Here is a 15,876-nt window from a genome sequence, read left to right as displayed (position 1 = left end):
ATGTACTGTACACTGGGGGGGGGAATGTAAACAAACCCAGTGCCCTCACAGAAGTTGAAGGGAAAAAACTAAAGCTCTGATGTGATATTACAGTCCAACAAAAACCAAGTTTATTCCACCCCTTGGGCCCTTTTCCCTCAAAAAAAGATGCGTTGCCCCTGATTTTTTTGTTTTGATCTCCTCCCACTGCAGTACACAGATTTGACGCATGAGATATGGCGGTTTCAGGTCTATATATTTCTTGCTTCATGCACAGATGTCAAGGCCCGATTCCCAGAGACGCGACACCCTTAAAGCTTTTATGATCAAGTATGAATTATATATCAATGTTTATGACTTTCAATTCCAAGGTACTAATGCCAGGAAAGTTAATTGCGGTTGCGTATACTTTGCGTACATATTAAAACCAGTTCTCTCTGGGCGGACTTTGTAAACAAGAATGCATCAGTATTCGTTTAGTATCCGAGGAGGTTAAAAGCATTTAATTTTGATAATTTTGAAAATTCCCATAAAAGTTTCCTTTTACCAGAATATTTTATAGATTACTTTTGTGAAAATGGATTCCTTGTCAGGCTGTGATATCCGTCTTGTGTTTACTTTTCCGCCCAAAGACAGTACACTGCAGTACAAAAAATGTGTACACCTCTGAAGTAACTTTCCTTGCATTCGTACCTTGTGAAATTCAAACTGATTAATTTCAATTTAGGTTTCTCTAAAAAATGGACTTGCGCATTTCTGTTGCAGGAAAACATATAGGAATTATCCGAAATAAGCATCTTAAAGACAATATCTTCCACATTATTGTTCAAATAAAGGTTTCAAGGCTACCGTTGTGAATCAGGCATTGCCATATTTGCATATTTGGGTCACCTGAAATTATAACGAAACTACACGTACAGTCCCTTTAAAAGAGTGTACGTGACATATCTGTATAATTTGATGAGTTGTCCAACGTTAAACTCATATTTATCTATGTCTGAAGAAAAACCATTAAATAAACCAACTATAAAAATGATCAGTGCATGAGTCTAATGTTCACTGCACAATTGTTGTGTTTATTGTTCATTGTACTACTTAAAATCATAAATTTAGTCCTATTTCACAGTTTATTGGGTCGCACTGTATAATTCTACTTAATGAAAAATAAATGATATAAATGTGATGCTGAAAAAAATAAGTTTAAGACTTTTAAAACTACTCACGAGCCAGATGATAAAAAATTTTCTGAGACTGTCGTATCTTTTAATCACTGATCCGAGGCGGGGGGGGGGGGTCCAATAGCCGATCCCATAAAAATTTTCATAATTGTTTGCACGCACAAACACATATTCGTTCGTTATTTTTAATTTGACCCTTTTTCGTTTATTTTATGAGTTCAGGAAATGTTTTCGTTTATTTTATGAGTTTAGGAAATGTTTTCGTTTATTTTATGAGTTTAGGAAATGTTTTCGTTTATTTTATGAGTTTAGGAAAAGTTTTCGATTATTTTATGAGTTGAGGATATGTTTTCGTTTATTTTATGAGTTTAGGAAATGTTTTTTTTATTATTTGAATTTTGTTGGACATTCTAGTGTGGTATACTGTAGTTGTGTAAAGTTGGGTGAATTTCTTTGTGTTGAGAATTTATATTTCTCCAGGGAGAGACAGGGCTGTATATATATATTTATATACATTTATATATTTGCACAATGCGCCAAATATTGGGCTTACAACACCTCTATACAACCTTTAGTAGGAAAAATTTACTAAATTAACTTTTGTGTGAATTTAAAACAAGTGACATGCGTTTACTGTCAGATTGATGTGTTTTACTCACCATAAGTTTACAGGAGTGGGTACAAAACGCCCAATTACAAAACGCCTAATGTTACAAAACGCCCAATGCAACAAAAGGCCCAAAAAAAACGTTCAAATTCCGAAAAACTATAAAAATCCTTAACAAATTTTGTTAGAGGTCTAACTTTTTGAGATGGACTTGAAAAATTAGACTATGAACATTTATCGCCACCTTTTTACTTTGAAACCTTTCTCAAATTCACTAATATATCCTGATTCGACAGTAAACAACCCGAAGTTTAAGGTAAATCAAATATTCTTATCTTTTCTGCAAACTTGTAATCTAATAGTTTTTGCAAAATCATTGATTACATATGAAACCCAGTTTCGGAAACCCGGTTTCATGACTGGGGTCAAGCATTTTTGTTGATACCAATATTTTTGTTGAGAAATATTATCACATTTGAATTTCTTATTTACTCTAACTGTTTTCTAATTTCTTAAAATAAATCTACGCAAACACTCAGAAACCAAAAAAACGATATTCACCAAAAAACGATATTCTCTTAAATTTCCGGCTTCGGCCGACTTCGATGAGCAGCTGGAGTAAGTTGTAAGTAGACGTGTACAGTATTTATACAAAATAAAGAATTTAGACGGTAAAACGGAAAAGTAAACCCGATATCTCAACTCCTTAATTCTTGTGAAAATAATGTGATATTTCTCAAAGTGTTTCCCAAAAAGGATGAAACTTTAGAGATGTTATATATAGCCTTATATAAACTATGGGGACGTTATACATTAGGTCGTCTTTACAGTATCATCTTTTGTTGAATCACTGTATCACTGTATCATTGGCAAACATTGTCAGTGAGCTGGAACAAAAAAATTGGAATTCTTCTCCTCTCCTTTTTTTCTTCTTCAATTATTAATTATCTTTAAAGGATTTATAATTTGCATAATTATATAATTCTAAAACAGTTCCCAAACAGTTGAGAAATTAATCAATTGCAGTATTGTGCAATATAAAATCCTCAGCGAAATTTCTTGAAAAAAAGGAAGAACAAAGACGACAATCACTCCACAAATTTTCATATCCCCCTCGTATGTCCTTAAATGGGTAAGGGATGCCTGACTTGTGATAGGTTTGTTAATAGTTTTTAAAAACGATAGTTTTTCGTTTCGTTTTTTCTATAAAAAAAGAACCATTGTTTTCTCAAGAAAGCAATAATTAAAAAAAATTCATTTATAAATTTTTTAATTTCAATTTTTGTCCGCCAGAAATATCATAATACAAAGGAACTGGGTTTTTTACCATAAACTTAACTCTTTCAGTCGCTAAATATTATCAACCTATGGTGAAAACCTTTGATATTTCAAACCAGGACAATTTGATGTAACAACATTTATAATTTGATAATCAAGGTCTACGAAATCGGGTTACAAATATAAAGGGACTAGAAAATCAGAGTTTCTTGCAAAAACTCAATTCCTTTAATCATTTAGTGCAATTGATCTAGAACATTAAAAATATTGAAATGCGAAATATTTGGCAAAATTCAATTTAATATTCAGGGGGCTTTGGATGTTTTTTCACTAAAGATCGACAACGAAAGGTCGTCCTTAATTGTCGTTAACTAGCCTTAACGAATGTAACTCCCGGGGCACTAAAGGGTTACCTCAATTTTAAAAAAGACCGTTAAGTTTATTTTTTTTCTACGTCGATATTCAAACGAAGCGATCGTTTTTAAAAAAGAGAAAAAGATCAATCTCTTATTGTCGACAACATTATATTATATTATTTTATTTTTTTCTAACATTTTCTTGCTCTGTTGCAGACAAAGGTTAATTAAGAAAATTGCATTTCTCTGAACTTTGTATACTCGGGAGTTCTTAACTTTGGAGGTTTTTTAATTATACAATAGAATCTATCTAAAAATATCATGCGAAGCACTTACTTTTACTAGGCTTTTGGAGTCAAACAAAGAATTCCGTGATTATTGGTAAATGATTTTTATTTTCATTGTTGATTATAAAACACAATCAAAATTTCTAAAGTTAAAGTAAAATTTTTTCGAAATGAAAAATATTTAAGTTTTTTTCTTGTAAACTCTATGCTTTCTGATTTGGTTCTTCCGCCAAAGTAACTTGCTTATTTCTGCTACAACATTGAGAAAGCACTTTTTAAAATAAAAAAACGTTATCGCCCGCATTAATGAGATAAATGTTTTATTGGTATCGTTGTGAATCGAATTAGACATCTTTAAATGGAAGGGTCCTGTATCCGCTTGTGATTAAATCATATTCTTCACATTCTCTTGTAAAAACCTAATGAAAGTTTCCTTGTTTAATTAGTTAAGTTAATTTGCTTGAGAAACAAAAAAGAAAATAATTATTTTTGTCTTAATAATATTTCCGGTAGTTTCTCAGATCTTGTTCTCCTTCTTCCAGAGATATAATCTACCGTTTGATCATAACTTTCTTCATTAGAAGATATTAAAAGAAGTTTCATCTTGTTGAGTAGTTTTTCTTAAACAAGGATTTCAACTCTAATCTCTGAGACCTAGAAGTATACTTCTGGCTCAGCTAGGGTTAGGCATTCAACCTTTTTTAAGAAAAAACTTTAAACACAAATTTTGTTCTGTATATGCCGCAAAGTACCTGCAGACGTAAAGTTAAGAGACTCTCTATTTAAAGAGTAAAGCATATGAATAATAATAATGTAAAACATATTTTCTTATTTATTATTACTTTCTTATTTTTCATGACAATTCGCAAAGGTCATTTTCTCACCATGCATGCCTTGTCTTTGCAGCACAACGAAAATTTACAAGTGACCGTTCTTCAGATAGAAAAATAGGGATATCTCAATCCTCCTTCAGCTGTAATTGGTACTGTTGTAAATCTGGCATAATGGAGTTAGGATCACTTGAAATTACGCATCTAGTCCCTTTAAGACAAATGAAAAAAACACTTCATTGAATGTTTTCTTTGAAGCTGACAACAAAAGAGGAAACTGTGGAAGACGATGCCTGGCCGCGTTAAACTAGTTCCACAAGATTCAACAGAATGAGATAGAACGGATACGGGGCATAGCACTGATATGATCTCTACAGTCTACACGTGCGATATCGATATTGACTCTAGTTCTGAACCCTCTAGTAATAAGTTATAAGAAATATATATACTGGAAGTTATTTATGCGTTTTATTAGAGTCTGACTCACGTCCTCTATAAAACACACGATTTTAAATTTTTAAAAACAAAATTGTGTTATTTCTTTAAATGTCCAATCGATTTCCATCCTTAACCCTGCAGCAATTAAAGCTAATGGTAGGGAATTATAAACCAACACTCTCAGAAACATCACAATGCATTATAAAATACAACAGAGGGGGTTTAGTTATATATATATTCGGTTTAAAGGGACTGTAAGCCTAAGTGGGGCCCTTCGTGCAAAGATTGCAATTTGCCCGATAGAAGACGGTACCCTAGGAACCTTAATCTGATAATTCTGGGGAAGGTATTATCGTTATTCTTAGGTTAAATGTGTGATTAATTCTGATAATTCCCATATAATTTCATAGAGTAAAACTTCACCATATACAATTTTGGATTAAAAACCCTTAGGTCGGATTTCTCTGGTTCGACCCCCCCCCTTCCCCAGCCTAAAGGGTGAAAAGGGTTAAGTATTATAAGATTTAAGAAGAAAAAAATTGAAGAAACTTCAACATTTTTTTCTTTTTAATTTTTACACAAGGTTAATCTTTTCCCTTCATTTCTAAAGTTGATCTATATACTTTTTGAATTTTAGAAAGATTAAGTTACGAGTTAAGATCAGGATGCAAACAAACAAAGATAACTTCTTTGTAAATACTCGTAGATAAATGGATGCGAATACACCATCACTCCCAACTAGAATCCGCCATTTCTTCGGTCAGAGCTCTACCAATCAATGCAGAACACACCAAAAGCTTAGTTGAGGATGTATTTGCTCCACTCACTCCACTTCTGTTTTTCTCAAGAATGTCAAGTATTGTTTAAATTCATATATTAAACTTTCTTTTTGGTATTGAATAATGTTAAAATAACATAGCAAGCAATCTCAATAAAAGAGATAAATGTCTCGTGTCTATAGTGTCTACGGTACCAATAAAAGGAAACGATAAAATAGACGTTATATAATACAATTCTTAGAGAATCCTTATGTAGTAGTAGTGCAATAAAGTAAAATAGGTTAATGTAGAAAACAGAGAAATTCAGAAAACTTGTTAGATTTATTATTTGAAAATAACAGGGAATAGGAATAAAGGGAAAGGAAATGGAGCTGGTCTGGCATGAGAAAGCCAGTCGCACTGCTTTGCAGACAAGTTCGGTAAACCTTACACACACTGTTTTGGTACAGACACACAACATGACTACTTTCATAATTGCAGAACAATGTTGTCAATTATAATTAAGCTTGAAAAACGACTAGTTTATTGTAAACTTTAATCAAATTATATTCTTTGCATGAAAATTGGGCTTATAGTGTTGACTTAAATATATAAATAATATACTACATGTATTAAACTTATTTTTAAGTAAACAATAAACAATAAACAAATGTACTCTCCTAGACTGTACAAATACCGAGATTCGCATGTACTGTCTATAGCACACGCCTTCAGTTCCGTAAATTTTACACACACTCTTTTGGTACAGACACACGCACATGACGTTTCCGCCCCCTGGCAAATAATATTTTAAAGGTTTCAGGGACTGTAGGCGAATATTCAATTTCAAGTAGTATGTACGGTTCACAGGGTGTTGGTATCCTTTGTATAATCAGCGACCGAGGAGTAATCCTTGTTTTATCTCTAAAATAGTGTTTAAATTACCGGAAAACTGAGAGTGTACACTTACTTACACTTAAACTGTGAAAACATAACAGCTAACTTTATTATACAGAAAATACGAATGTTCTACAACTTTTAGAAAGTGAATATTATTCTTCGTTTTCAACAAACAATAAGATAGAAACGCAAATTGCTTTATCAGTCAATTGTTCAGCTGGAAGGGGGGGGGGGTATGCAAATAATACAATACAGGGTGTCTGCTAAAGTTTATTTTATGAGAAGGGTAAAAGACTGTAAAGATTTTCTTGTTTTACTAAGTACAACCGTATTCAGTCAAACATAAACAAACAAAATGTGAACATAGCAGACGAAACTTATACAGACTACAGCTTTCTCAGTAGGTATCGCTATACCAAATCAAAGAATTATATAAAAAGAAGATATCGAATTCGTCACTGAATTCCCATGTTTATTGGGACACCCTGTACAATTAAATACAGTGAACAAGTGTATACAGACAAGATAAATATTGGAAACAATTATCTGCATTATAAACAATAAACATGTATAAATTATTTTAAGACGCTAATAAATGGTAATTTGTAATCAAAAGAAAATGAAGCACCCAATTTGTTCAAAATTATTAGTTTCATATAGAAAGGCTTGCAATCCAAACTATCAAAAATAACAATGGTTTTGTAGAGAAATAATGAAAATTCCATCCTCCTTGGTAATGGTTGAAGGATTAAAGGGCACCGTTGTGAATCAGACATGCCACTGAACAAAGGGAAGGTCATTCATATTACTATATAGTATAAAACTCATTGAAAAATTGTCAAGACGACATTTGATAAATTCTTCCGATGTATTCGTTATTAAGGGTTTCACTGTAGTTAAAACCAATTTTTTCAAGAGACTTGTAATATATAATTTTTATGACCCTCCATTTCTAAGTATCATGCAACGTGTTCAATCCACAACGGTAAAGCTTTGTTTAATTAAGGATCTAAGGAGCAACCTTGTTAAATTTTAATGAGTTTTAAAAAATGCAATTTTATGTTCAATTAGTAATTTTAGGGTTACCGTTATAAATTAAAAATACCAATCTAAATAAAGGGCATTTAAAAAATACGTATACACCTAAACCCATCAGAGAAAGAATTGATCTTAACATCACTTTATTTCATAATTTTAACAGTTAAGATAATAAAATACGAATTAAAATCCATATTTTGTTTCAAGCTTTTCACATTCCAGGCATAAAAGAATCCGGTCTTGATTCTTCATACTTCTTAACCTCCGGGATACTTTGTACAGCTAGATAGTTCCTCTTTACCATAGGATACTTATCCTTAAATAACGTCACGTTTATTTTAGATAGTTAGCTAGTTAACTTGTTAGAAAGTTAACTAGACTTCAGTGGGGAGAGCGGGGGAAGGCAGGCGGCCATGAACCACCACTAGTTTCTCTTCCGTACCACCATATTCGACTCTTCCGGGCCAAACTACTTTTTTAAATTATATATTTGAATCTTTATATTAAAGTGTTTATATGAAAAAAGGAGAATTCCTTTTAATGTAAACTGCAAAACTTTCATTTTGCAAATCTAAATTCTGCATAAAAATGGATTATTTTTGAGAGCAATATCAATATTAAAAATGACGCTCCATATAATACACTTTAATTTGGAAGGGAACCCTTGTGTGAAGATGTGCAATGTGTTCAGAGAAAATTGCTTAAAAATGTTTTTTGATAAAATCTGTTGCGCGTAAGTAATGACAGTAAATATTGTGATTTTAATATTATTTTCTTATTCTTCAGAATACTCTGCACAATTTTCTGCAAATTTTTCTCTACTCCCACAATACAAAAAATTATTTAGTTTAACAGCTAAAATCTAAAACAAACGACATCTTTCTTATAGATTAATTTATTAATCTTATGTAGAATTGAATAAATGGTTTGAGTTGTGCTTTTTTGGGTGACGCGGCTGGATAAAATCACACTTTAAAGGTCCTAAATGTACCATTTAAAAAAGTAGTTTTGCCCAGAAGAGTCAAATGTGGTGGTACGGAAGAGAAAACAGTGGTGGCCGGAAGAGAAAAAAGTTAATGTGTGGCCCGGAAGAGGAAATAGTGGTGGCTGGCCGCCTGCCTTCCCCCGCTCGTGGGGATATAATCTGCAAAAATTAAATTAAAGAATTATATTTAAAATATTTCCTTTTTCATTTGCACAAATATTTTATACGTAAAGAAAATTTGAAAAGGACTGTTCACAAATACAAAAAAACTAGACATATAACTTAGTTCTCTAATAACTATGATTAGTCACCCCAAAATAAAGAGGGAGAAATAGGATGGAAATAATTGGACTATGTATGATTATTAGTGCGGTAATTAAGCAATCTTTCACTGGATAAATAAAACTTCAGAGCCGGCGATTTAAAAAATTCAAGAAAATACGACTCGGGTCTAAGCTGTTGTTGAGCCTTATTTACGGCTCGGGCTTTCGAATTTAAGTTGCATCTATTTTTCAACAGAATTTAGTTCATAAAACCGGTTTAATGTTGTATTTGGCGGATTTTCATAGTTGGAATTGGTGCATTCCGAGTTTTGATGAGAATAAGACCCAACATTGAGCCTTATTCTCCACTAAAACCAACCAAGGTCGGTTTTATTTTCATTGGGCCTAACTCCTTAAGTCGAGCCTAAGATCTCGCAGCTGTCAATCACGTGACACAAGCTGTCGTAAGAGTTGGGTCTAAGATTGGGTCTTAAAGCTGCATTAAGGAATTAAGACTCGAGCCGAAGCTTTTAAATCGCGGGCTCAGATTTCTAAAGAAAGTTACATAATTAATTAAATCTTCGGATTTTATTCAATTATGATAAATTTCTCGAATGCTGCAGAGACAATGAAGAAAACAAGCATAATTGTGTGTATTACCATGATGAGAAATCTATCCTCTGCGTTCACATTCTGAAATCCCTTTTCCTCCTCCCACATGAGGAAGGATAGCATTGTATAAACAGCAATATCAGCAAAGGTCAACTGGAAAAAAATAGACTTGAAATTTGTCACGAACATATGAAAATTTAAATATGAAAATTGAAATATGAAAATTGAAACATGAAAATTGGCACACCTCTCCTTATGAACAAGACTAACAAAACAAATAGAACCACGTTTTACATAATAGTATTAAGATCGTTGAGCGAAATAAAATTCTAATAAGTCAAAGCTTTAAGCTGATGTCGGGTACAAGCGAATACCATGATTCATGGCAAAACAGAAATGTAGATTTGAAATGAACTGACTTTGACTAACTTGAGACATTTCAGAAGAAAGGTAAAATTTTATGTTCAGATAACAGTTTTCTAAATTTAACGATCCTCGTCAATTGAAAAAAAACTGGAGCCATAATTATCAAAAAAATAAGATTTTTCAAAAAAAAATTCCTGATTTCCGACATAGAATTCTCCACCACCCAATTTTAAAGCTTTCTCAGCACCTTCTAACCAACCAGGCAAAAACTTCTAAAATAAAAAAAATAAACTTAACTAAATTTAAGATTTATAAACCCCTACTTTACTCTTTGAAGGTCTAACTGAATCATTTCAGTGCTACATTAGAAAGAAATAAGAATTAAAAGAATGATGTAAGAAAAGTGCAAAACTAAGATATCTTGGTCATGCCCCCTGCTACCAACTGCCAAGCAAAAAGTTCTAAAAAATCCCAAAAAATAAGCGTCATTTTTTTATGAAGAATTATAAGAATGACCCTGAAGTCATTTGATGTAAATCTTGGAATCAAGCATTGATGTTATGCAGACCTACTGATTAATTCAAAATTCCTTTTTCATATAAAATGGTGGCAAAACCCTTCAGGGATAATCCTGATCGAGGGATCAAGCATTGATCTTCAAATTTGGATATCAAGATCCAGACGCAAGTGTTTACAATGTAAGAATATGATAATATATATACTAAAGTCCCAATCTCTGAAAAAAGGGTTCCAACTTCCAACTTAAAAGATATCTTAATGTTGAAAACAAAAACTTAAAACAATAAAACTAACGCACATACTTCTAATGATAAAGCAATATCAATATTAAACATTGTTTCGCGACGAATCCTTCTCATAACTAAATTCGTCGACTAATAATGAAAACCCTTTACTTAGATTCCATTTAGGTAGGCCGGATAATTGTATCCCGTAAGTTCTCTGTCTCGTAATAAAGGTTTAGAGCACTCTTCTATAACTTATTTATTGCAGGATCAAATCTAGTAAAAATGAAATGATTTTAGATATACAATACTACATAATTTAACAGAACTAAAAAATATAAATGAAACTATGTACTGCGCATTCGCGGACTCTAACATTTGAGATTGAGAAAGTTACAGGGCATATTCCTTTTACTGCACAGCGGGAAATTTAAACTAGAACCGCACAAACAAATGTCGTACTTACATATGCTGGCGTCCCGATAATGGAACAAAAGGGTATCTGTCTACTCAAGCATTACAAGATCTGAAATGATAAATCTAACAACAACACTCAAAGATAAGGTGTGAAACATAGGTGTTAACTGATCAAGCCCTGTATCTAGAGTGAGTCTGATTTATCATTTTCAGGTAGATCTCAGTTTAGAATAACCAATAGTAGGACTGCTTACGTTACCGGACATATTCGTCCAATCAGGAGACTCCAACTCAACTTGGTACAGTGAGTCTCACTAAATAATAATGATTTTGTCTATTTTCGAAAACCCTGAATATACGCGTAACACTCCTGCGGGGGAAGTATTTCGAAAAGTAGACTAAAGGAACCCATAGGCAATTAATAAGGAATACGTTGGTCCCACCAATGACATGATTTTTGGATTGTAAAGAGTAAATGATTGATTGACATAAACAGTGAATAACGTTTACATTACTGACGATAACATAATAACAATTAGTGAAAAATATTTCAAATTATCTTTGATCTAATGTTAAATGAACTTTGGGTGGTTGCAGAACATCTGGGGATGGTTGGAGTTTCCTTCTCTGGTTCAGATTCAATGCAGGTGGGGGAGGAGCTGATAAGTTATCTGTCTCTGTTTGAATATTATCACCGGAAGGAGCGGGGGGGGGGGGGGAGGGGGGTTATCATTGTGAAACACGTTCTCCTCCTCCATATCCATATATCGAGATCTTTCATCAGCTTCCTACATATTTTCTCTGCTTTCTCCTGTTGTTCCAAGAGACGGGGATTATTGCGGGCTTGAAAACAAGTACCTAATCCTACCCCTAAGGGGAATATATTAGGATTGGATCTCGTAAACTCTAGGTTTACATTATTTCTTAAAGGTGGGGATTGAATAAGATTATCTGAATCTTTATTCGGACCCATAAGTCGGACGGCGGACGAGATCCGATCTGATTCAGAATCAGACATGGATTGTCTTTGCGCTCCGGCTGTGGGAGTCCTATTGACAAGCATGAAGGCAAGATAATTCCCTTTTATTCAAATTTTATGTGATTACTGACATAGTTATGAAATAATAAGGGGGAAATAGTATAAGTTGATTTTATATTAATTAAAGTAACCGATCATTCACTTAAAAACCAGTTTCATAGATTCCATCAATTGGTTCAGGGACTTGTGCCGCACTGAGAAAATATGAGTTCAAAAACATATGATATAAAATTACATAATCTACTTTAAATCAATGTTTTGTAATTACTGGCAAAACTGATAAGAAAAAGGAGATTGATTACTAGAATGGATTTGTTCGGAAGTGAACTAAATCGTAGACTTGCACTGAATTTGCACTGAGGAACTGCAAGTTCAGAAATATATGATATAAAATTACATAATCTTCTTTAAATCAATGTTTTGCAATTACTGGCAAAACTGAGAATAACAAGGAGATTGATTACTAAACTGGATTTGCTTCGAAATGCACCTGATCGGAGACTTGTGCCGCACTGAGAAAATGCGGTTTAACTGGGATTGCTCCAAATTCATCAATCAGGAGACTTGCGCTGAATTTGCACTGAGAAAATGCAAGTTCAGAAACATACAACATAAATTAAGTAATCCCCTATTAATTATTGTTTTGCAATTGCTGGCAAAACTGAAAATAATGAGGAAAATAGTTACTAGGATTGCTCCGTGCCCAAACCGAAGACTTGTGCCTGAATTTTGCAATGAGAAAATGCGAGTTCAGAAATAGGGTAATAAAAAAAAATTGCTCCGGGCCCCAACCGAAGACTTATAATTGAACAGATAAAATGTTAGTTCAGACAGGGTGTGCTCCGGGCCCAAACCGAAGACTTATAATTGAACTTACAGATAAACTGTTAGTTCAGATAGGGTGTGCTCCGGGCCCAAACCGAAGACTTATAATTGAACTTTCAGATAAACTGTTAGTTCAGATAGGGTGTGCTCCGGGCCCAAACCGAAGACTTATAATTGAACCTCCAGATAAAATGTTAGTTCAGAAATAGGGTTTTAAATTAATTTAACTCCTAATTTTTGTGGTTTTGCAATTGCTGGCAAAACTAAAAAATTACAAGGAGAATGATACAGAGACTGCTAGATCTGAAACTGCTAGACCAGAAACTGCTAGATCAGAGAGAAGATCTAACCTCCTTTTATTCAATGTTTTGCAATCGCAGGCAAAACTGAGAATAATAAGGAAATGGAAAACAAGAATTTAAAGATAAAGGAAATTATTATTTGGGGCCAAGCGCCACAAATATGAAAAACGGCGGTCTCAAACAAATAACTATTGTGAGGAAGAACCAAGGAAAATGTGAATCCAGAAGAATAGAATACAATTATATAATCCTTTTTACTCAACGTTTGCAATTGCAGGCAAAACTGAGAACAATAAGGAAAATGAGAATTTGACTTAAAGGAGTGTATTATTTGGGGCCGAGCGCCGCAAAGAAAAATAAAGAAGGCGGTCTCGGACAAAAAAGAAAGGTTGTTGGTACATTAGCATACCCGGAAGCCATATATTTGATTGTTTCGCGACGAATCCTTCTCATAACTAAATTCGTCGACTATATAATGAAAACCCTTTACTTAGATTCCATTTTAGGTAGGCCGGATAATTGTATCCCGTAAGTTCTCTGTCTCGTAATAAAGGTTTAGAGCATTCTTCTGTAACTTTATTATTGCAGGATCAAATCTAGTAAAAATGAACTGTTTTTAGATATACAACACTACATAATTTATAAAAACTAAAAATATAAATGAAACTATGTATTGCGAATTCACGGACTCTAACATTTGAGATTGAGAAAGTTACAGGGCATATTCCTTTTACTGCACAGCGGGAAATTTAAACTAGGGCCGCACAAACAAATGTCGTACTTACATATGCTGGCGTCCTGATAATGGAATAAAAGGGTATCTGTCTACTCAAGCATTACAAGATCTGAAATGATAAATCTAACAACAACACTCAAAGATAAGGTGTGTAACATAGGTGTTAACTGATCAAGCCCTGTATCTAGAGTGAGTCTGATTTATCATTTTCAGGTAGATCTCAGTTTAGAATAACCAATAGTAGGACTGCTTACGTTACCGGACATATTCGTCCAATCAGGAGACTCCAACTCAACTTGGTACAGTGAGTCTCACTAAATAATGATTTTGTCTATTTTCAAAAACCCTGAATATACGCGTAACAAACATGACCTGAAGATTAGAGTCTGAAAAATACCTTGATTACGTCGAAAACTTTGAAAAAAAGAATGAATAAATTCAATAAAAAAGCTAAATTAATTGTTACAAAATGACCTGAAGAAATTGGTCTACCAAGGTCTGCTTGGAGTCAGCTTCAGCAAACCTCAATCCTCTCAATTCTACAAAATCAAAAATAATTTTTGGAAAAATTTAAATTACAAAAATTTAAATCTCAAAGCTCAAAGGCAAGCTTAAATTTTTCAAATTTAAATTTTTGAATTTAAATTTTAAATAAAAATATAAATTGAAACATTGATCAATATTCATCCCCTACACTTCCTGTTGTATCCGGTTAAAGTTTAACCCCCCCCCCCCTTACCCCCTTTCTTCTTATTAGGGTTAACCCTACCATTTAAGAAGTTTGCCGAGTGTTCTAGAAGCATTAGTAAAATCATCTTAAGTCTTAACCCCCCCCCCCCTGTCCTCATATTAGGATTAAACCTGCCTTTAAAGAAGTCTGCTGAGTGTTCTAGAAGCATATCTGCTTTAGTAAAATCATCTTCAGTCTTCCCAACCAGCCACACCTTCTGGGCGACAAATCTAACAGATAAATGTTTTGTTTAATTAGGATCATATAACGTTCAGTTAACTACAGTCGGTTTTTCATAAACAAAAAATGCAGTTAACGAAAAAAACGCATCAATTGTCAAATAAAGGAAAATACACATTATATAATCTGTATTTTCTGAAAATAAAATTTAACAGTTTATCTACCGTTGACGCTGTTAAAATATGACAATTGTCAACAAATGAAATAAACATCTATACTGAACTTCAGTTTGTAGTTTAAAGAAGCGAACAGGTACACACTACACATGTTAAAACTAAGTGAACAATCCCTTTAATTACCTAACTATTGAATTAGATTGGTAGAGCTCCTGACCGTCCCATATCAGACGTGGAACTTGTCCGAACAGCATAGAGGGTTTTAGTTCAGGCCAATCTTCTTTTGTAATTCTTTCATCAACAAAATCAACCTAGGACATAATATATATTTCTTGAAAAAAATAATAAATAAATTTCCCGTTTACTATTTTAAACTGTAAACGTTTTACAAGTAAAGAAAAAAACTACATAACTGGCAAAGATATAAAAATCACATTAGAATCTCAAAAAAAGGTTGAAAAATTCCTTACAAATAATACTGAATGTTTTCAAATTAACTCATAAGATGTTTGTCAGCGACGTCTACTTTTAGAAACATGTAGTCTCTCCTGGAAAACTCAAATTTGCATAGATTAAGCCCGCCTAATTCATAAAACCCACTGGGTTCACTTGAAAGGCTGGTACGAGTTCACACTTGTACAGGTTTGAATCATGCAAGACTCGGGCTCATGTGTTACGTAACCTAATTCCTAGGAATTACCTTTCCAACATGAAGGAGTAAACGAATAATTTCCCCCTTCCCCCGCACACCGAAATAAGTCAGTTTCACGCTTCTATCCATCTGAAACACACGGTAATAAGGCAAGGAAAGTTAATTGCTGTTGCTTATTATCTGCGTACATATTGAAACCAT

The 15,876-nt window shown here is 33.3% G+C and overlaps 1 protein-coding gene across 1 annotated transcript; it reads right to left on the bottom strand.

The window, feature by feature from the left end:
* Positions 1-7,775: 7,775 nt before the first annotated feature.
* LOC111702373 (probable glutathione S-transferase 9) lies at positions 7,776-15,834 on the bottom strand. The gene is made up of 7 exons (XM_023474037.1): positions 15,724-15,834; positions 15,207-15,334; positions 14,803-14,897; positions 14,412-14,476; positions 10,070-10,147; positions 9,558-9,662; positions 7,776-7,965 (listed from the first exon to the last, which is right to left on the bottom strand). Exons 1-7 carry the CDS (start codon positions 15,802-15,804, stop codon positions 7,861-7,863), a joined length of 657 nt encoding a protein of 218 aa, XP_023329805.1. The 5' UTR covers positions 15,805-15,834; the 3' UTR covers positions 7,776-7,860.
* Between the last annotated feature and the right edge of the window lie 42 nt (positions 15,835-15,876).

This window comes from Eurytemora carolleeae, unplaced genomic scaffold (assembly GCF_000591075.1).
Source record: "Eurytemora carolleeae unplaced genomic scaffold, Eaff_2.0 scaffold510, whole genome shotgun sequence".
NCBI classification, from domain to species: Eukaryota; Metazoa; Arthropoda; class Copepoda; order Calanoida; family Temoridae; genus Eurytemora; species Eurytemora carolleeae.
Note: the sequence above shows the minus strand (reverse complement) of the source record. Positions and strands in the feature narration are given on the sequence as shown.